Raw genomic sequence first — 24,096 nt, 5'->3', positions numbered from 1 at the left:
AAAATGCTAACCATAAGAAAAGAAAATGATTAATTGGACTCTGGATCAGACTTTGTCCTAAGCTCTGTACACATTATCTCATTTACTTCTTATAATAACATCATGATGTGACTCATAATCTCCCCATTTTACAGATGAATAAACTGAGGCTCAGAGAAGCCAGTAACTTGAATAAGGTCAGGTAATGAGGAGATGCTAAAGTCAGAGAGCTCTTAACAACTATGCTAACAGCTACCTTCCTATCGGGCATATGACAGAACATAACTAGAAACCACACCCTAACACTTCAATAAAATGTACAAGCCAAATGCCATCAAAATAAATAGATTCTAGGAATCTATTTATTATCTCCAAGTTGAAATATCCAAATTTCCAGCATTCAATTGTGGGACATTCCTTGATTTGGCCCTTGCAGAGTCTACAGAAAGATATCTCAAGGGCCATCCATGCAGACAACTTGTAATAAAATTTAAAGAAAATTTTATTAATATTTGGGAGGCCACGGTGGGTAAATCACTTAAGCTCAAGAGTTTAAGAACAACATGGGTAACACGGAAAGACCCCATCTCTACAAAAAAAACAAAAAAAGTAGCCAGGTGTAGTGTTGTGTGCCTGTAGTCTCAGCTACTTGGGAAGCCGAAGTGGGAGGATCCCGAAAGCTTGGGGAGGTGGAGGCTGCAGTGAGCCAAAATCATACCACTTCACTCCACTGAGGGTGATAGATTGAGACCCTGTCTCAAAACAAAAAGAAAAAAAAACCAGACTTTTACTTTTGTTAATTTAAAACATAATTTTTCAAAACTTATTTTAATATTTGTGATTGACCTTTCAAAAATTTATTATATGTCAGTCATATATAATCAATGGATAGCAAAAGTCTGAGAAATACAAGGCCAAATAACAAGGGGTATGAGCCCTGGGAAGTTAAGCAGATGTTTTCAGAGGGATGATAGACACGAGAAGCCAGGCAAAACCACCCAGCACTGAATAGAGCAAAACATAGGGAAGAGATCAGAAGAGTCACAGGCTCTTCATGCACCTTCTGGGGTTTTCCTCAATGGAAAGAGAAGCCAGAATAGTTTTTACATGCCTCTAAAATAAATCACATCTGCCCAGCACAAGTGAAAATTGAATTAAATGTAGCACACAGACCACTATGAAGAATAATCTACAAAAATTATGATGATGTCATCTCTAAGTACCTACTGGTACCAATAGCTTTAAATTATGGATTAGCATTTTGGTTTATTAAGAAGCTCCTTCAGATGTATTAAAAATCTGTTTACTTTTAGTATTGATTTTTTGATAAATATATTATCCAGAGAGGTTATATGCTGTGATTTCCCTGGAAAAGCTGACATTTATTCAATGATATTTGCTTTAGTGAATTAAGTAGCAATATATGCTCATGTATCTTTGCTCTATCTGGGAAATTATCTTATCAGGGTTAATGTAAGAGAATATTTTATGGAAATATTAGGGTACGGTTTAGTAATATAAAACTCAGGAAAATACCAGCTCCCTTAAAAAGCATGCCTTCTATCACAATTTGTTTTTTATTAATTCATTTGTTTGGTGAGTTATTTTGTATATGGATTTATTTTTTTTGACCAACTTTCATTTCCAATTATTAAGAGTTAGCAACCACTCCCATGAGCTACCTCAGGAGGTTACCTTCCTTTTTTTTTTTTTTTTTTTTTTTAGACAGAGTCTCACTCTGTCACCAGGGTTGGAGTACAGTGGCATGATTTCAGCTCACTGCAACCTCCACCTCCCCACCTTCCAGGTTCAAGAGACTCTCCTCCCTCAGTCTCCCAAGTAGCTGGGATTACAGACACCCGCCAATGCACCCAGCTCATTCTTAGTATTTTTAGTAGAGATGGGGTATCATCATGTTGGCCAGCCTGGTCTCAAACTCCTGACCTCGTGATTCGCCCGCCTTGGCATTCCAAAGTGCTGGGATTACAGGTGTGAGCCATCACGACTGGCCCTTCCTTTTCTTTTTAATTTACTACAGGAAAGTTCATCAGCTTAGAAAGCTTTGGACTGAAGAATATAAAAACCAGTAATTTTTCCCAGGTGATGAGTAGAAATAGCAATAAAAGCATGAAATGCAACAAATTGCAGGACTTTCTAAAGGGCTTCACACCAATTAACATTCTTGAAAAGTTTTATTGCATTTGTCAAAGATGAGTCTTATCTTTAACACTGGTAAACTAGATATAAGTGAATCAGGGAGGAAAGAAAAATAATCACTTAAATTAGAAGACCCCTTCAAAATAAGACTGTTAATAATCCTCTTCTCTTTGTGTCAGTGAGTATGCAGAGCCACAAGCCATAGAGGAGAGCCTCTCTACCCGCTATGCAGACCCTCAGAAATCTGTGACCAAACTTTACCCTGTTGGCCGAAAAAGGATCTGACCTCTGGGATTTACTCTGAATCCAAACATGGGCAGGAAATTGCCCGTGAAAGGCTCCCATGGGATTTAAACCTGCTTCCCTGGAGCTCAGAGGATTCTCTGTTCTGTGTTTTGCTGTAAATGTCTCTAAAGAAAATATTGTTCTTATCTACTGGGGAAGGTCAGTAATGATAATGACCTTATGAGACTCAAGAGTAAATAAGAGCTCTTAACCAGGCCAAAAAGAGGAGGAAAAGAAGTGCAAAAGAGCATATTCATTAGCTCATCTGCAAAACCTGACACTGCATCTTAACTAGAAGTCAAGCAAAGTCATCTGGGGCAGAGCAGAGGTCCCGGTGAAGGAGCAAAGAATTTCACGTCTCCATCTGCTGGGGGATTTAAGGAATTACCCAAATTTGAAAGTGTGACATGGCCTAATGTTTATCAACAATATTATTAAAGATAAATTAAATGAAAAAAGAAACTACTACCTCATTTTAGGGGTAAGAAAATGTGAATGCTCATACTATATACAACTATAGACTTTTACTACTTAAAGGCTGCAATGAAATAACACCCCATTTCTCTTTTCAGTGCCAGGGTAACCATATATGAACAAAATAGAGGCATTTTATGAAAATAAGCTGTTTCTCAGTGAAGGCAACCCTTCCCTGCACAAGCACAATTATACTTGAGAAAGGAGAATGATATATCTTCAGATTCCTAAAGATGCCAGCCAGAGCTAATGAGCAGATAGTGACTTCTCACTGTCTTGATTACATCTATCAAATCTTAGCGTTCTGAACCTGCTGGGGACTCTAGATAAGAGGCCCTTTCTAAAGTGAGTTCCAGGCTTCAAAAACCACCATAATGGGTAGCCAGTTAGCAGAAGAAACAAATCTTTAGGAGGTCTATGCCACTTCATGAATTTAATTGTTTTTTCTTCCATTCAGTGCATTATTCTAATACTGGATTTTTCTGTCAAGTAAAGCATTGGTCAACTATGCTAACTTCAGAAATCTTGTACATAGATCCTCCAAGACATTATCATTAATTATTATCATCATCATCACCATCATCATTTAAAGATAGGGTCTCACTCCATCACCACAGCTGGAGTGCAGTGGCCCAATCATGGCTCACTGCAGCCTCAACCTCCCTAGCTCAAGAAATCCTCCTGCCTCAGTCTCCCAAGTATCTGGGACTACAGACATGTGCCACCATGTCTGGCTAATGTTTTATTTTTATGTTTGTAGAGGCAGGGTCTTGCTATGTTGTCCAGACAGGTATTGAACTTCTGGGCTCAAGCAATCCTCCCACCTTGGTTTCCCAAAATGCTGGGATTACAAGTGTGAGCCACTACACCCAGCCCAAGATATTCTTTATCTGGTAGGATACGAAAACAAAGCCATTCCACAGTATATAATTCATAAGTATTCACTGGGGAAAAAAAAGAACCAAAAAGCTACAGAGGTCTTCTTCCCTCGGCTTAAATATTAACTATCTATAATAGCTGGAGAAATCTACAAAGATCATAAGATTCCCTTGGTAACCTTTCCCATGGCTATATTACTTAAAAGCTCAGAAAATGTTTATCTATGATGCCTTTCAAATATTAGCAAATTCTATTTAGAAATCATATCTTAGGAAATAAATATGTTGCCTTACATCAGGCTATTGATAGGTAAATTCACCTGTGGGATTTGCTATCCATGCACATGTAACTTCCATTAAGCAGAATTTTCAACTCTTTCAAAACATGTTTAGCCATCTTTGTATCATTTTGTCACAATACACTTCATAAAAGGGGTTGGAATTATGTCATCATTACAATATATATGACAGTTTCACCATTAAAATGCCCAGAAGCAGCACCACTGAAGGAACTTAGATCTGCTCACTCATATATAAATATGTTTAAATATTTCACTTTCTCCAACCCTCTACCATCCAGAAAGCTTACACCCAATTCCAAGTATATGAATACTACACTACTCATACTTTCATATTTTTCCAGAGCGAAATATTTCATAATCTCAACCTTCATAGAATAGTTATGTGACTTCATACAATGTAATTTTATGTGCATTATTTCATTTGATACTCTAGTAAAATAGGTATTTATTAGCATAAAGAGAGACTACTTCTCAATAAAAGGAATAAATTATTTATATTGTCTTTATTCAAAAAAAAAAGAAAATCATAACACTCAGGGATATTCTTTTGCAATGCTTCCAAAATCTTTTTCCCTTCTTTCTTTTCCTCCTCAACTTATCTTAGGCTATTACTGTAAATTATCAAAGTAGGCTCATCACTTAGCATGGCCTAGGTCAGTTGTTTTCAAAGTATCTTCCAGAGATCCCTGAAGTACCCAAGACCCTTTCAGGGAGGCTACAAGGTCAAAACTATTTTGATGATCATAAAAATACATTATTTGACTTTATTATTCTAAGTTCACTGTCAATTCTGACAGGTGTACACCATTGCTTTGATGCCCAATGGAAGAGACGCTTATGGACTCTTGTGTTTTCAAACTTCTCAGTTTTAATTTCTAATTCAGAAAATATCAGTAGATATTACCAACTCGAACAGAAGCTCTGTGGATTTTTCAAAACATTTTGAGAGTTTAAAGGGGTCCTAAGAGCAAAGAGAGAACCATTCAACAACCCCAAAATCTCAGTGGCATAACACAGCACAGTTTATTTCTCAGTCAGGCACATGTCCACTGCAGTCATCTGAGTGTGTGTGACTGTGTGGTGGGCAAGGGAAGGCATTTCTACATCTTCCTCATTCAGGCATCTGGGCTAAAAGCGTCTCAATGCTTCCATAGTCACCATGGCAGGAAAGAAGGAAGAGAACAGCTTGACTCTCATCCTGGTTCTAGCAGCTTCTGCCTGAAAGTGGCACATGTCACTTCCACTCACACTCACCAGCCAAAGCACATGGAATAACATCTAAATCAAAGGCGACAGACATGCCCAACCTTCCCATGTTTCTAGAAGGTGAAAGCTGGAAGCAACCATTCAACAACACTAACAACCACAAGGGCTATCTCTTATGACAGTTCATCGCTTCCCAGCATCTTTTCCAGAAGTTATTCATCCTCATGACTCTTCATGGGGTCTAACACCAAACACATTTCAGGAAACATGTGGAGAGATATTATTTAAATATGACACATGCAAGATCACTTATTTAAATTGGGTTTTCTCAAAACCATTGAGAACTATCAAGTGCAAAGAAAATATATTATGGTGAATTCTTGCCAAAGCTAGTACATAAAGCTATTGTATAAAGTGGGCCCTCAAAAAGTCTTTGTTTGACTGATATATAAAATCAATTATTTGTAATAATTTGTGCCATCAACAAATGTTCAATACCTTTTTATAAGAGCAAGATTCAGATCAATTCAAATAAATTAACATTGCTGCCTGAACTGACTCATCCAGCCCAAGTAACAAATTCACATGCCAGTGGTGGGTTGACCCAACCACCTATCTGCTAAAAAATACAAACTGTATCATTTTGTTTCCCAAATAACAAGCATTGACTGCAGTGTTAAAAAGGTCACTTGTCATCAGTTCACTGGTTGACCTACTGGCAAATTGCAGCCTGTCACTCCACAGTAAGCCAGGACAATCAGCAGGAACTAAGGGATGTTTTGTTTATAGAGTACAATTAGGGAGGTGATACCATTTTCACAAGGTGTGTAATAAGACGCATCTTCAATTCAACGGAGAAAAAAGACATGTCATGAGAAGGCATACAATGGTTTTCATAACTTCCAAAGATGACTACCAAAACCTCATTTATTTATACTTACTTAGAAAAGCAGTGGATCAAATCCAGTCTGTGCTTCCAAGATTTATGCCAGAATTTCAATATTTTACATTTTCTATGGATAACAGAATAAATACAAAACATATCTCTTTCAAGAAAAGATACAGAACAAGGAAATATACAATTAAGAAACAACCCTATATTACAGGACCCAAAGTATACAATTAAGGACTGGTCACTTGAAAAATAAATTTTCAGTGACACCTTCTATAAAAGTGCCACTCTATTAATATGCTATCCCACATATCCAATTAGACACTTTCTGCTGCTGTATAATCAGTTGTTTCCATTTGTCTGCCTAGCAGATAGAGCATACGACTGTCCAGCAGACAATTAATTAAATATCTATATTTATTTCTCTCTTGACCACTTAACCTTTTAAATATCACTTTAAGATATAATTCATTACAATCTCCTAGAATAAAATACCAGTTAACTATGCATTAAAGGCAACTTATTTAAAATAATGATCTCTACAATCATCTAGTGGAGTTTGCCAATAAATTCTGTATAATTTTTTCTGTGTTCAGTCCCATATTATGGCTAGGATACAAATGAATGCAAGCATGTATCCAAAAATAAAATTTAATAATTCCTTATGCATTTTTCCACAAAGTTAACCACCAAAATATCTACCAATAGGATAAGAAACTTTATATTTGAGACACTCACTGAGGCATAAAACCACAGTGAGAAGCATTTGTCCTATTTTAGAAAGTCCTAAAATTACATCCTTCAAGTTAGTGGTTCCAAATCAGTGTTACGTAGGTCCATCAGCTCTACTAAACCACTCCAATAACGACCAATGATCAACATGACGTGCTCAGAAAGTGAAGATGTGGGTCAACCTGGGCTCTGTAAATAAATATTTTCAATGCAATTTGACAGAATAGCATTTTGCCTAAAACACACTAGTGGGAAAATATTGTGTTGGCATGACACGAAGTCAGTGTACCTCAATTAATGTCTCTTGTTGCCCCACATTTATACTGCAAATTTTGCTTAGCTTCAAAAGTATAGAAAAATTAAGTAATAAATACACACTTCCCTTAGACATAACACTTATTAACATCTTACCATATTTGCACACATTCTCTCTCTCTCTAAACACATACACACTTATTTTCTGTAAACACATCCTAACACATATCTTTTAACACTTTAGCATGAATCTCCTGAGAACAAGGGTATTCTCCTACATATTCATATGCTTTTTGGTACCCACTTAGCTAACCAAATTTCCTTATTACATCTTTTCTGGATACACTCTTATCAGAAATTCTGAATTTTCCTCTACACATACTCAGTTAAATATTTTCTTCTCCCTTTGCCAGAAATCAACACTCAAACCAGCCTCTTCCTTCATGTCCTTCACCAGCCCATCACCTTGTCTGGACCTCTTCCTCTCCCCATTCCATGTACTTGGCAGTCACCAGAACTACACGCAGATTCCCAGGCAGCCTTGTGAACACCTGTGCTCCCTTCCCACCCCTCACTGCCTTTACACAGGATGTCCTTCTGTCTGGTGTTTCCACCTGTTCCAGCATCATTACTCAACTTCTCTTGCCCCTCTTGAGTGCCACCACCTCCTGGAAGCCTTCCCTTGCCCTCACCCCACTGGCCTCCATCTGAGTAGCAGCCTCCTTGGGCTCAGAGCAGCCAAATGGAGCTTCCCCCAGAGCATTCACTGCAACACCACTTCTACACTGCCTGGAAGACTATAGGCTGATGTCTCACTGCATCCTTGCGCCCGGAATGGCAACTTGCACACAGCAATGCTCAGAAAGCAGTATCAATGTCAAAATTAAAATGTAGTGACAAATCTCTAAATTTAATGTTTTATTCAGGAGAAAAGAACTGCAGTTTGGGCATACATGCAGACCAGGTGGTCTTGGTACATCTGAATAATAGGAAGGTTAGAAGTTGTATAAAAAGCTGAAACATGGCCAGGCTCGGTGACTCACTTTGGGAGGCCGAGGTGGGCAGATCGTGAAGTCAAGAGATGGAGACCATTCTGGCTAACATGCACACCTGTAGTCCCAGCTACTCGGGAGGCTGAGGCAGGGGAATTGCTTGAACCAGGGAGGCAGAGGTTGCAGTGAGCCGAGATAGAGCCATTGCACTCCAGTCTGGGTGATAGAGCAAGACTCTGCCTCAAAAAAATAAAAATATAAAGCTGAAACATGGATTTGAAAGGAAATTCATTGGTACTAGAAAAGTTTGGGGAAGCTGGTAAACTCTGGTGAGTGATGATGGTGGGTAAAGCAGTGGGATAAAAGGAGTTTTAGGAGTCACATCAGGTATTTCAGGAACTATTAGATAAAACTGGTTCCAGGTCACAGCAGGCAGCTTCAGCAGCTGGGCTGGCAGAGACTGACATACTTGGAGCAATGGTGTTGTCTAGGGTGCTTTTTCCCGGCCTTTTGACTCTGTTTTAGTTAGGTATAACAAGAATGACCCAATTGTAGGATCACCTTTCACAGTGAGAAGGAATTTCTATTTGTTCTTGGTCTTAAGGTGAACAGGTCAATCTGGGCCTAACAATTGTTTATTTAAATGTATTTGGCTCTTTGACTTCCTGAACTATGGAAAGTCTGTAAGGCCACTTTTTTATGAAGGATCCTATAATGATGTGGTCTGACAGAAGCAGAAAGAGAATACAGAGAAGCAATGCCCTAGGCCACACAGAACTTCCAAGGCCTTCCTAATCCTGGTGTCAATGTGAAGGATCTTCTAATATCACCATCCACTGGCCAGTGGGCTGAGCCAGCTAGCATAGTGATGGCCCACTCCAAACCCCTGTGACTCCACAGATCTACCCCAGGTAAAGAGAGGCCACTGAGCTGGGCACAGTGGCTTCCACCTGTAATTCCAGTGCTTTGTGAGGCCAAGGCAGAAGGATTGCTTGAGCCCAGGAGTTCAAGATCAGCCTGAGCAAGACAGTAAGACCCTGTCTCTAAACACATACACATAAAAAAAATTAAAAATTAGCCAAGCATGGTGGCATGTGCCTGTAGTCCCAGGTACTCCAGAGGCCCAAGCAGGAGGATCACTTGAGCCTAGGAGTTTGAGGCTGCAGTGAGCTATGATCATGCCAGTGCACTCCAACATAGCAACACAACAAGACTGCATTCCCAGAAATAAATAAATAAATATAATAACAATAAAAAGAGAGGCTACTGTTCTGCTACCCAGAGCCAAAGCAACAAGTCTTCCTCAGGCCTTGGACTTTCTGGTCTTTAGAGAAAATATTTTCAAAAATCAGCCCTATCTCTACCCACTAACCTCTCTTGACTCTAGGACTAAGGAAATGTCCGTGAGCATTACATCAAAACCCACTGACCCTTTCTCGACTCATATTGCCAAGATGGGCTCCTCTGTCCCCGTAAATTGGCCCTGCCCCACATGAGTCCTTTGCACTATTGAGCCCGGCAGGTGGAACACACAGGGCATGAGAGGTGAGTGAATCCTCAGTGGATATTTTCAGGAATGGTGGCATAACCTTCCCATTGCTGATCGCCCCTAGTTGTCACCTCGCCCACCTCTCACCCCTTCCACCACCAGATGCTAACTAAAAGACGTGCAACATCTGTCATGATCAGCCTATTTATTCTATTACTTGGCTTCACATAACTCTTATGATGTCATCTTGTACAATTTTACAGGAAATTTAAGCAGGAAATAAAACTATTAAAACACGAATTTATAAACACAGGCTAATTTGTATACTTTTTAGCAAATATTTAAAACACAGCTAGCCACTCTTCTTATTTCTTGTAAGCTTCCAATCTGCCAAGACAGGAATTTGGAACAAATTTAAAGGAAAACATTTGTTGAATGTTAAATATAAACTAATGAAATAAGTGGTCATACATAATATAGTGGCTGACATTGGCCCCCTTGAAATAGTGTGATATTAAAAATCAAAACATTTTTTAAAGAATTACTGCTTTAATCTCTGAAAGTCTTTTTATAGAAAAACTGAATCACTGAAAACATTATGCTGCATGAAATAAGCCAGACACAAAAGGACAGCACTGTGTGACTACACTTACATAAGCTACCTAGAGTGGCCAAATTCATAGAGACAGAAACTGGAACAGTGGTTGCCAGGGCTGGGGGAGGAGGACGGAGGAGTTAGTGTTCAATGAATACAGAGTTTCAGTTGGGGAAAGACACAGAAGTTCTGGAGAAGAATGATGGTGAAGGTTGTACAATGTGAATGCATTTATAATGCACTGAACCGTACACTTAATGGTTCAAATAGTAAATTCGATACTGTGAACATTCCACTACATTTTTTTAAAGGAGGAAACACCAAATCAGATGTGTAATTCAGCTAAAATCCTTCCTTCCTTCCTAATTAACATGAAACGGATCCTCGCCTTTGGTTCCATCACTCAGCAACTCCCTCAAGGGAAGGGTCCTCCCTAACACACCCGTTACACCCCACAAGGGCCACGATGAGGCACACGCCATCCACGCATGTGGAAATGAGGCTATACAGAGCCTGTGGCATTTCACTAAATGTCCCCCATCGGTCACTGACTTGAAATGGTTTGTTTTTTCATAATCATCTAAAGGTACTTTTTTTTTAATTTTGTAATTTTGAAACTGCTGAAAGACTACAACTCCAGTCCAATTTCTTTTGTTTTGTCTCATCATTCACCATATAACAACTGACTGTAAACTCATTCTAAGCTTCACCAAGGTGGTCTGAGTGAGACCCAGGGATGACAAATGCTCACTAGTGATTATATTACAGCTAGATGTCAGACGGGAGCCTCAGCATGGACACCTAAATGAGATATTCAAGGAAGGAGAGTAACACGGTTTTTGTTTCTTGGGTTCAGCCATGGGAATTATTCAGAATCAACAAAAAAAGGCCAAATTCAATGCCTACCTCCCAAACATCTTAAGTGTTAATTTTTATTATAAAGTTAGACTTGATTATAAAGGAAATGTGTCAGATAGAAATGATGGGGCAATAACCTAAAATCCTACTATCCAGATAAAAAATACTGTTAGACACACACAAACATGGAAACGACAGACAATGGGGACTGCCTGTGGGGGATAGTGGGATGGGGGTATGGGCTGGAAAGCTACCTATGGGGACTATGCCCACTACCTGGGTGATGGGCTCATTTGTATACCAAGCCACAGCAGCACAAAATTTACCCATTTAACAAACCTGCACATGTACCCCCTGAACCTATAATAAAAGAAGGGGGGAAAATCAATGTATTTTATTGTATGCAAATTCAATATTAACTTTTTACAAATTAAAAACAATCTTGGCTCTTAAAAAATAGGCACTGCTGCATCTAAATATATGAACATTTCACGTGGGATATTAATAGGGTTTTGAAACAAATATACTGATTAAATTTTTTAAAATACTATTAGTATTTTAATAGACTTTTTTCAGCTTTGGGTGTTTTAATCCAATCAAAAACTAGGTGAAGATTTCTATCTTCTATTTCTTACCCGCTGTCATTCAGAAGAGAAAATAAGAATTCAGCAAAAGCTGCCCAATTTCACTGAGTCAAAATTAAGCTAAGAGATTAATTCATACCAAATTGCCTCTAAGTTATTTAATAATACTAATAAAAGGAATAAATCTGCTGAATATTGTGCTGGGCTGGGTTACAGGCTAAGCTCTTGGTGTGTATTATTGGGTCTCACTGGGTCAATAACGCTCTGGAGTAGGTTTTAAATGTCTTCCCATGGCTTTCAGCGTCCTATGTGGTCTGACTCCCACCCCTTCTTCCACCAAAGCACACCATGTCCTTACCTACACTGGATCACTCGGCCTCCACAACCTCTTGACCTTGACAAGATTCAAATCTTTATTCAAAGATTCATCTTCAGAAAAAGTGTCCCTGCCTGCCATGCCCATTGCTCTCTAAGCCCTTATCCTGAGTCCTCTTCAGCCCTCTTGGCACTTCCCACCCTGACAGTCTATTTTCTCCACTTACCTGTAGACTGCCTGCCTGCTCCATGGGATTAAATCATCAAGAAGCTAGAAACTATTGCCACAGCTCTAGCACCTACAGCCAGTCCCATGGTAGTCATTCCTTGAACAGTTATTACTAATTAATATTTTACAGATGAGAGGACTAAAAGTGAGAGCTGCAGAACTTGGTGAAGGTCAACAACTACACATTTGCAGAACCAGCAGCTGACCTGGGCAGGGCCTGTAGACCCATGGCCAATAGCCTGCAGGTTCATTTCAAGCAGATCCCAATGCATGCACCTGAAATGAAAGACTAGCACCTTCACAGATGCATGTTCTCATGTGAGAAGAATATGCAAGGGTACCCCAAAGAGCAAAAGTAAAGGCTGTCATTCTCCCCTGGATACCTGGAGAAATGTTGTCAACCGCTTAGTGTCATTTATATGTACATTTATTGTTTTCTAAGGCAGGCCGATCTGAAAATACTGTGCTGCCACTTGCCTAAGATTTAGACTTTTTATCTCTTTTTTTTTTTTTAAGAAGAAAGCTAAATTTGATGCTTTCATGTGCTAGGTCTGATGAACTATATTCTGGATTACCTTTTAAATACTTACCACTAGAAAGTTACTAATAAATGTGGGAAAATGTGGTTTTCTAGCACATAATTGTAAGCCCGACCAAGAATGATCTTATCAATCTAAAAATATAAGGTAGGCTAAGAAAAGGATCTTTATTTGTTCCACTTGGTGAAAAATCTCAGGCCTCTAAAACAATACATAGCACATAGCAGGTGTTTAATAAACATTTGTTGAAAGTTGACTGATTTGAAAGAATGAATAGGATAATTAGACAACTGTCTGAATATTCTATGCCAGAAACATTTCTTACTGGAGACACACTGAAATTTAAGAGGGGAAAAGTCTTTTCAAGCCCACCGTCATCTTCTCTTCATTACACTCTAAGCCCTGAATAAGCCCCAAAGTGTGAATAAATAGGGAAGTCTTCCCTAGCACAAGGAAAATATGCCTGATAAATGTATCCAAAGAGAAAACTTCAATTACTTTGTCTGTCAATCCATCTTCCTTCCCAAATGTGAAACTGACTCTAAACAAATATATATAGTCATTTTTCTATTTTCTGGGTCATCACACAGAGTGCACACTGCTGCCCCATCCTGGCATTTCCCTCTCTGTCTTTCAAATGGGCACCTACAGCATGATTCAATTCTTAGTCACAATATCTCCATGAAAATTAGCAGCAGCAGCAGCATTCCCAATTCTCCATAGGTAAAACTAAGACATGGATTGCTAAATGAGATTTATGTACTCCCATGCAATACTACCTGGAAAAATACTGAAAGAATTACGTTTTCCCAACACTGATACCCAGTTTCACTTAATTACAGCCTTTTTAGAATTAAGAAAATTTAAGGAGACAACATAGAGTATAAATAGATGTCATGAGTATCAAACAGCTATGGTTACAAGTTATTTTTACATTTTTAATATTGTAGAAGACTTTTATTATTTAATTTATTTTATAAAGCAGGGTTATATTTTTAAGTACATAGAATCTATTAAGTATCAATTATATAGAACTGGAGCACTGAAGCACAAATATACAAAATACCACATTGTCAAACTAGGTAGGTGTTTTTACATCATAAAATGCTTCTTAATGCTTCTTAATCTATGTAATAATTATAGAATGTGATACAGTATATAAAGTGATAGAATATAACAGTACTAACAAAATATTCCAGGTTACTATTTGGAATTTAATCAAGATTCTTGTGCTCAAAGTAGTAATCCTCATGCTAAAGTTCAAGAAATTTCACCATTGTAGGCCGGGCGCAGTGGCTCACACCTGTAATCTCAGCACTCTGGTAGTCTGAGGCAGGTGGATCACCCGAGGTCAGGAGTTCAAGGTCAGCCTGGTTGATGATGAAACCCCATCTCTACAAAAAATACAAAAATTACTTGGGTGTGGTGGTGGGTGCCTGTAGTCCCAGCTTCTGTGGAGGCTGAAGTAGGAGAATCCCTTGAACCAGGGCAGGACAGAGTTGAGGGAGTGTAGAGGTTGCAGTGATCCCTGATAGCACCATCTCACTCTAGCCTGTGTGAAAAAGTAAAACTCCACCTCAAAAAAAAGTAGGGGGAGGAGATGCCAGGTGTGGTGGCTCACGCCTGTAATCTCAGCACTTTGGGAGGTGGAGGCAGACAGATCACCTGAGGTCAGGAGTTCAAGAAAAGCAACATAGAGAAACACCATCTCTACTAAAAGTACAAAAATTATCCTGGCATGGTGGCAGGCGCCTGTAATCCCTTGGGAGGCTGAGGCAGGAGGCTGAGGCTACAGTAAGCGGAGATCGTGCCATTGCACTCCAGCCTGGATGACAAAGGGAAACTGTCTCAAAAAAGAAATGAAATTTCCCCATTGCTACTAGAGAAGATCAACTGATATGAAATGAATCACTTACTCACTGATAAAAGAGAAACTAGGTTTGGCATAGTTTCACCATCAAGAAAACCATTATGGATCAGAGCTAGCAGAAAAGTTTAATTTTCTATAACAGAAATGTTCACTTGAAATACAAAAATTTGAATAGCAGTTAGTATTTTTTTTGCCCTAAATATGTATTTCCAGAGCTAACGTCACTGCTCCAGAGTAGTTATCAAGCCAGCCTGCATAATGCTCCAAACTACATTTTTTTTAATGTGGTTAAAAATAACCTCATGCATGAGGAAAACAAACCTACACACTGAAGCACTAACTTTTAAAAAGACACAGAAAAAGTAAAAAGCAAAAAATTAGAATGAAATGTTAAGTCTCTCATTGCCATAACTTTCAAATTCATCTTGATAAACAATTGTTATTATTCTTTTATAAAGACAGGGTCTTCCCATGTTGTTCAGGGTGGTCTCAAACTGCTGGACTCAAGCAACCCTCTCACCTCAGCCTCCCAAAGTGCTAGCATGACAGGCATGAGCAACCTCACCTGGCCCTTGATGAATTATTTACTTATCAGAATTCCATGAATGTGACAAAGATTTAGGTACTAAAAAATAAAGAAAATCACACCACAATGCTTTTCAAGAGATAGCAAATTTAAGAAAACAAAAGATAAAATTTCTAATAGTGTCTGTTTTTCTCAACTTCTGAAAGTGAGAGAAAATGTGAAATGTTTGTATATTAATAATTCTATGAACATAGAAAACAACAATATAAACCACGGGTCCAAAACAACAATTACATGCTGATGCCAAAATGGTCTAAGACACGCATCAGCAAAATTTTTCTGTAAAGGGCCAAAGTGTAAATATCTTAGACTTTGTAGACCAAACAGTCTCTGCTGCAAGTACTAAACATTGTCACTATACCTTGAAACCAACCACAGGCACTATTTAAACAAATGAGTGTGGCTGTGTGCCAGTAAAGCTTTACTTGTGAACATTGCATTTTGAATTTCACATCACAAAATTTTATTCTTTTTGCTTTTTTTCAGCTATTAAAATACATAACAACCACTCTTAGCTTACAAGCCACACGAAAACTAGCAGCAAACTGGATCTGACTAGCAGGACAGTTTGCCAACTCTTGGTCTAAAGTGTTACGGAACCAACCTTTATACATGAGACAAATACACATATACATGAAATAATAAAATCCAATAATATTTTACATAAAGGTAAAAAATGTGCCCTCAAAAAGCTATGGTTCTATCTGATTTTTTCCACCCATTTACCCTGAAAAATTCATAAGAATCATTTGTGTTTTAGCATGGGAAAGCCAGTTTTGGAATCTGTTTTTGAAAAGAATAAATCATATTGCACACATTAATGGAAAAGGAGAAGAAGAAAAATAAGGTAAAAACTCCTCAAACTAAGTAGCATTTAACACTTATGGCTATATATACATACTGGAAACTCAGTTTAAAAATCTAGACTTTAGGACAGTACATGCATGTTTATAAGATGCTGTTTCCTCACTTCTAACAATATTGCTTTAAGAATGTAACTCCTCACTTTGGTCGATGGGTCAGCTGGGCACATCTCCACATTCTTTTATAACAAATTGGGTTTACACTGAGAAAATGCTTTTAGAATACTTTCAGTCTATAGCACACTTAATTACATATCATTTTAGATTGGTCACTAACCATAGAATCTACCTGGGGAAAAAAGTTACAAAAATATGAAAGAATCATTTCTTATAATACTTCCTTTCCTACAATAATTACCACCAGGTTTAGTATACAATGGGGCTCAAAAACAATTCCTAATTACTAAAGTTTGCTTAATGAGTAGTAAAAAAAGAAATACCAGTACTTTCAGTTCTATATTATGGCAAAAATATTTAATCTGATGGAGCAACAATAGTTTTCTGAATTCCCATCTGCAGCCATGCACGTAAGCACAGACAGAGGGGTTGGGGAACGGCCAGTCCTTCCCTTTCCTCACTCAACTACTGACACCTCAACCACTCTCAAGTCCAAACAATGAGCTACAATCTGTTTGGGAGTGAAGGTCGAGCACACCCCTTCTGTAACTATCAGAAATAAGACAGACTTGACGAAAGTGTTACAAGACATAACACTCAGAGATCTTATGCTACAAAGGCCTAATATTAATTATCAAGTATTCTATTAGTCAACAGAAGAATAAATAATAAGAAAACATATAAATGCCTCCACGTCATTCTTCTCAAGTCAGAAGAGCCTTCAGAGGCCATATATGTACAACATCACTTCCCTTTCATTCACCTTTGTTCTTTCAATTACCTAAATGGCTGTGCCAGGATACAACTGGCTTTGATCTTTATTATTATTTTTTTAATGGCCTGTGATAGAAACCTATGCTTTTAATATTTTTAAACTTGACAGCTTAGTCTGAGATGGGCCACTGAAAAAAAGAAAAGGACAAGATGAAGAAATGATTTCTTTGGCCTCATTTATCAAAGGAGGTGAGTTATCTCATGCCAAAAATATAATCAGGAGGGCCTAGAAAAGATTCCGAAATACTTGGGCTTCTTTTTAAAAGTTAATTTTTTCAAGTGAAGTTTCAATCTAAGAACAACAATAATGAAATCAACTACCTAATGTTAAATATTTCAAATTTTTTATCAAACGAGAAGTTAATAGACAAAGCAAGAGTGAGTGCACTCTTCTGGGGCAATCTACCAGGAGTAAAGCTAAGGGCCCTCCCCACTCTCATGGCCTTAGCCCACCCAGCTCTCTGGATGCAGGCTGGATCCTCTTGAGAAGGCAGGGAAGATCGAAAAGCTATCAGGGGGAGACACTTGTTTGGGAAACGACAGCCCCACAGGAGGAGTACAGCTGTGTCTTCCTCTTCCCCTCTCCCTATCACTGACAAGAACAGAAGCAGGAACTGGAATTTGGAAAAGCAACTAAAGCTGATTTAAACAGTCATAGTCAACAGCACACACACATACAAGAGAACAGGAGAGACAGAAAAGAAGAGTGTGAGCTGCAGCTGCAAGGAAATAACCAACAGCTAGAAAAGTTTTGAAGTCCAGTGAAACCATAGTGATAAAGAGCTCAATGGATGCTCCCTTCTTTGAAGTTACATGAAGTTAAATGTGGGAAGGAGAGGGCAGGAACACAGTGGGCATCATACTGTCAAAGCTTAGTGAGAAAATTAAACTCTACTTCACATTTAAAAACTGCCTTTATAAGATTACTTACTAATGTAGGTATTCCTACACTTAGGAGCATTAATGAAAAACTTGGTATGTATTAAAAAGTATAAAAATTGTGTTGCAACTGAAATCTAAATCAGAACAACACATTTCACAGTTTGAATCCTGAATAGAGTAAACTCATCACCGAATCTGCACATCTAAAGTCCTTAAAGGGATGTCCAATGTCATAGCCTGAAAGGGGGTCCACTGCACTAATCAAGCTCTAAGCTGATTAGCATTCACCAGTCACCATCTTCCTACTTTTTGCTTCCAGTAAGAAGTAGAATTCTTTTTAATGTTCAGTGGAAGACATCTTATACTCACTAGAAAATCACTAAGCATTTCTTCAGTGCAAAGAATACCCATATTTATATATTGCCACTTTATCTTCAGAACACTTTCAAGTTCACTGGGGATTCTCCCTAGATCTCCCAGGTGCCAAGTGAGCCCCTAAGGTGGAGAAAAGTTGCCACCAAGGTCTCCTATCTGTGATGGATGGAGACTGCTATTTGGATTCCCCAACTAGAGTTCTACCCCTTAGACACATTTACCAGAAGAGATGACAATCTTTTTCTCATATCTGCTGCTTGGGAAAAGATCAAATGGGTAATTCCCACTTACGTAACTAAGGTGTACTTGCAAATAAAAGAAGGATAATCTAAACTTTAAGGGGAGAGAGAGATAAAACTCCTATAACCTGTCCTCTTGTGTCACTCTCACTAGCTAATCCTACTTTGACTGCCACTTTCAAAGACCAACACCTTCATTCATTTAACCAATATCTCATGAACACATACTATGATTAAGACTCTTGTGTTCCTCTTTATTTTAAAACAAAACTTAAAACTAAAAGCAAACCTGATGGCATCCATGGATCGGAAGTTGGTTTGATCAAAGTGTTCATTTGCTCCCAGTTGAAGTCATCATCTTCAGCTTGACTATATCCACATGTGCTATACGGCTCATCAAAGAGGCAGCCACCTAAAATGTAAGAGAATAGAAAGTAATGTAAATACCAACCAGACCTCTGGAATAAACTATGATGATTGCAGGATGCGTTAGAATTGATGCCAAACTAAATGTGACTAGGTCTTTCCTCTCAGGAGCTGTGCATCCAACACTTACTGAATCCTTGCCGAGTGCTAGTGTGCATTAACCATGCCTCACCCACAACATTGTATTACGCAGCTCTTCAAAAGCAATCTAATGTTGGTAGAAGCCAACTGAAGGTAAGATCCGGCTGGGTGTGGTGGCTCACGCCTGTAATCCCAACACTTTGGGAGGCCAAGGTGGGTGGGTCACCTGAGGTCAGGAGTTCCAGACCAGCCTGGCCAACATGGTGAAACCCCATCTCTACAAAAATACAAAAATTAGCCGGGCATGATGGCAGGTGCCTGTAAACCCAGCTATTCAGGAGGCTGAGGTGGGAGAATCGCTTGAACCTGGGAGGCGAAGGCTGCAATGAACTGAGATCATTCCATCGCACATTGATGACAGAGTGAGACTCTGCCACACACACACACAAAAAAAGAAAGACATAAGCAAATTTAAAATTCGTATTTTCCAGATGTATAGGAATTTGAAAAACTGCTCTTGCATTCAAAATGTTAAGGTAACTAACTTAAATGTCCAACATGTTTTCAATGAAGGAAAAATATTTATAATTTGTCCAAAAAAACAAAAAAAAAAATGCTTTCACCACAATCCTGGCATAAGAGTAGAGTACAATAGGCAGTATAAGCCATGGACACAGCTTGCAAAATATTATCCAAAGAACTATTCTAAATCTAACAAAGAAATAGATTTTATTTAATACTTTGAAAATTTGAGGTCTCAAAATTAAAAGAGATGATAAATTCACTTACAGTCCACACAAGTTTTAAAGGCAAAAATAAACTCAAGACTAGGCATGTGGTAAACATCTGCTTAATTCTGGTACTAGAAATGAAACTACTTAAATAAATAAACAAAGATTAATAGAAAATGCAGCATATACATAACAATTCAGCTGTTTCAGCATCAATAACATTCAGTATGTTGATGATTTTGTCCCAACCCATATCCTCTTAAATGCCTCCAGTTACTTTTTATAGTATCAGATCTTTCCTCCATGTTTCACAAGGGGAAAGTGATTAATTAAATTAATCTTAATTATGAAAATTCTAATATCCATCATATAATGCTATTAATCATATTAATTAAAAAAATTATAACTGTTTGCCAATGACAACAATTAAGTGTGCTGGTCAAGAAAACATGAATTCAAGAATATTTTTATATTATATCCACAATCTGTGTCCTGTTGGCAAGAAGATAAGTAAAACAGCCCTATTGTACAACCTCAGAGTGAAAACAGATGTTACAGGTCATCTTGTCCAACTTCTATCCAAATGCTTAGGTCAATTGTACAACTTCCCAGCCCGCCAGCCAGCCAGCCTCTGAACAGATGAGGCACTCAGAATTTTGTAAAGCATCCCGACTATGTAGAACATTCCCTCTTTAAAAGGCCCAAACTCTGCTTCTTGAAATGTATGTCCATTTATCTTTGCTCTATGCTGTGAAGAAATAGTAATTTAAAAAAAAAAAAAAAAAAAAAAACCTTAGCTTTTGCACAGGAAAGCCCATTATTTGAAAAGAGCTGTCATGTTCTAAGTCTTCACTACTTCACGCAACAGGCAAAGTATGCTTTGCTTTCCATAATTCCTGCTACTAGAAGGTTTAAAGACCCTTCAACCATCCTGGCAGCTATTCAGAATTCAACAGGCTACTGCCCTTGACCCCATTCTGTTCTTAACAGTACAGACAGGATGCTGGTCCATTCTCAGCCTCTGTGAGCCTGAAATCTCATACGGCTTTTTCACACCACTGCCATCACGTCATCTTCCTACTTTTGTAACAAGATAAACGGTTTTCTGAATTCAAACTAGGACTCTCCATTTATACTTAATTCCATCTTGTGCTTTTAGTGCATCACTCCAGCCTACAACTCTTAGTGTCATTCAATTTTGGTAATAGCCATCTCACCTAGTTTTGTGTTGTCTGCAAATCTGATGAGCATGCTTTCTACTTCTGCCTCCAAGTCTCTGATAAATAATGTTAAACAGGATAGCATCAAGGAACCTCAGACTGTCTGTCCCAGCTTTCTACCTTTGTCTTAGTTGTTAGCTCCAGACTTGATGGTGAAATTAGTGGCGCTACACACCATCTTCTCTAACACTTTTAATAATGACTTGTTTCAACCAAAGGTACAGCATTAATTCAATGTCTCACTTGACAACTGGTCATTTATATTGCCCTCTTACTAAGTTTTAACAAGTCCAGAAACAAAATGGATTTGTTTAAAATGCATAATAATTTTATTTTTTTTTATTGCATTTTAGGTTTTGGGGTACATGTGATGAACATGCAAGATTGTTGCATAGGTACACACATAGCAGTGTGGTTTGCTGCCTTCCGTCCCCTCACCTGTATCTGTCATTTCTCCCCATGCTATCTCTTCCCACCTCCCCACCCCCCACCCCTCCCCCATTTCCCCCCAACGGACCCCAGTGTGTAGTGCTCCCCTCCCTGTGTCCATATGTTCTCATTGTTCAACACCCGCCTATGAGTGAGAATATACGGTGTTTGATTTTCTGCTCTTGTGTCAGTTTGCTGAGAATGATGGTTTCCAGGTTCATCTTTGTCCCTACAAAGGATGTGAACTCATCGTTTTTGATGGCTGTGTAATATTCCATAGCGTATATGTACCACATTTTCCCTATCCAGTCTATCATCGTTGGGCATTTGGGTTGGTTCCAGGTCTTTGCTATTGTAAACAGTGCTGCAATGAACATTCGTGTGCACGTGTCCTTGTAGTAGAATGATTTATAATCCTTTGGATATATACCCAGTAATGGGATTGCTGGGTCAAATGGGATTTCTATTTTTAGGTCCTTGAGGAATCGCCACACTGTCTTCCACAATGGTTGAATTAATTTACACTCCCACCAACAGTGTAAAAGTGTTCCTATTTCTCCACATCCTCTCCAGCATCTGTTGTTTCCAGATTTTTTAATGATCGCCATTCTAACTGGTGTGAGATGGTATCTCAATGTGGTTTTGATTTGCATTTCTCTGATGACCAGTGATGATGAGCATTTTTTCAGATGTTTGTTGGCCTCCTGTATGTCTTCTTTTGTAAAGTACCTGTTCATATCCTTCGCCCATTTTTGAATGGGCTTGTTTGTTTTTTTCTTGTAGATCTGTTTTAGTTCTTTGTAAATTCTGGATATCAGCCCCTTGTCAGATGGGTAGGCTGCAAAAATTTTTTCCCATTCTGTTGGTTGCCGATTCACTCTACTGACTATTTCTTTTGCCGTGCAGAAGCTGTGGAGTTTGATTAGGTCCCATTTGTCTATTTTGGCTTTTGTTGCCATTGCTTTTGGCGTTTTGGTCATGAAGTCCTTGCCTACACCTATGTCCTGAATGGTTTTGCCTAGATTTTCTTCTAAGGTTTTTATGGTATTAGGTCTGATGTTTAAGTCTTTAATCCATCTGGAGTTAATTTTGGTGTAAGGTGTCAGGAAGGGGTCCTGTTTCTGCTTTCTGCACATGGCTAGCCAGTTTTCCCAACACCATTTATTAAACAGGGACTCCTTTCCCCATTGCTTGTTTTTGTCAGGTTTGTCGAAGATCAGATGGTTGTAGGTATGTTGTATTTCCTCTGAGGCCTCTGTTCTTTTCCATTGGTCTATATCTCTGTTTTGGTACCAGTACCATGCTGTTTTGATTACTGTAGCCTTGTAGTATAGTTTGAAGTCCAGTAGTGTGATGCCTCCTGCTTTGTTCTTTTTGCTTAGAATTGACTTGGCTATGCGGGCTCTCTTTTGGTTCCATATGAAGTTTAAGGTGTTTTTTTCCAGTTCTGTGAAGAAGGTCATTGGTAGCTTGATGGGAATAGCGTTGAATCTGTAAATTACTTTGGGCAGTATGGCCATTTTCACGATGTTGATTCTTCCTAACCATGAACATGGAATGTTTCTCCATCTGTTTGTATCCTCTCTTATTTCGTTGAGCAATGGCTTGTAGTTCTCCTTGAAGAGGTCCTTTATGTTCCTTGTTAGTTGTATTCCTAGGTACTTTATTCTCTTTGTAGCAATTGTGAATGGCAGTTCGTTCTTGATTTGGCTCTCTTGAAGTCTATTACTGGTGTATAGGAATGCTTGTGATTTTTGTACGTTGATTTTGTATCCTGAGACTTTGCTGAAGTTGTTTATCAGTTTCAGGAGATTTTGACAAAAACCACATGATTATCTCGATTGATGCAGAGAAGGCTTTTGACAAAATTCAACAACCCTTTATGCTAAAAACCCTCAATAAACTAGGTACTGATGGAACGTATCTCAAAACAATAAAAGCTATTTATGACAAACCAACAGCCAATATCATACTGAATGGGCAAAAATTGGAAGCATTCCCTTTGAAATCTGGCACTAGACAAGGATGCCCTCTCTCACCACTCCTATTCAATATAGTACTGGAATTTCTAGCCAGAGCAATCAGGCAAGAAAAAGAAATAAAGGGTATCCAAATTGGAAAGGAGGAAATCAAATTGTCTCTATTTGCAGATGACATGATTGTATATCTGGAAGACCCCATCATCTCAGCTAAAATGCATAATACTTTATAATTTAAGGTATGAAATGTTAGAAGACTGCAAACACTTATGAGAAATATTTTCCCTTGGTCGCAAACTCTAATTTTGATATAGAAAACAGCTTCAGTATTGTAGCAATAAGCCCAAATAGCAACAGCACTAATAATATTCAAAAAAAATGAAATCCTCAATTTTGTCAGAGAAGATCCCCCAGTGGAAACAGATAGCACTCAGACGAAAGTCCTACAGTGCGATCTTAAACAGTGAGAAACAGTGATAAGCATCCACAAAACAACTTAAGGCTGGCTACAGACCTGGTTTGCAAAACCACTGTTGCACTAAAACAGAACCACATATAAAGCAAAAGCATGCACATGTGGCTGAGAGCAAACCCAGAAGACTAATACAACGCTGGTGAAAGGTTATAATTTTCCCATTACACAAAGCTCTTCTTATCACTTGAAATGAAACAAATAAAGTATGATATGGTTCTTTCTGGACTCATGAAGGATTATTGAGCTACTGGAAAATGGGATCAACTATGAATTTCATATTGCCCAATA

General features: G+C 38.4%; 1 protein-coding gene across 9 annotated transcripts in view; it reads right to left on the bottom strand.

Annotated features, from left to right (window-relative positions):
• Positions 1–24,096, bottom strand: part of PTPRM (protein tyrosine phosphatase receptor type M) — an 836,104-nt gene that overhangs the window by 608,531 nt on the left and 203,477 nt on the right. For all 9 annotated transcript variants that reach the window (XM_074383756.1, XM_074383758.1, XM_074383757.1 and 6 more), the window contains exon 2: positions 18,757–18,879. In XM_074383756.1, the coding sequence (XP_074239857.1) occupies positions 18,757–18,879 (123 nt within the window). The remainder of the gene's footprint in view (positions 1–18,756; positions 18,880–24,096) is intronic.

This window comes from Saimiri boliviensis, chromosome 13 (assembly GCF_048565385.1).
Source record: "Saimiri boliviensis isolate mSaiBol1 chromosome 13, mSaiBol1.pri, whole genome shotgun sequence".
NCBI lineage: Eukaryota > Metazoa > Chordata > Mammalia > Primates > Cebidae > Saimiri > Saimiri boliviensis.
This window is presented reverse-complemented; position numbering and strand designations above follow the sequence as displayed.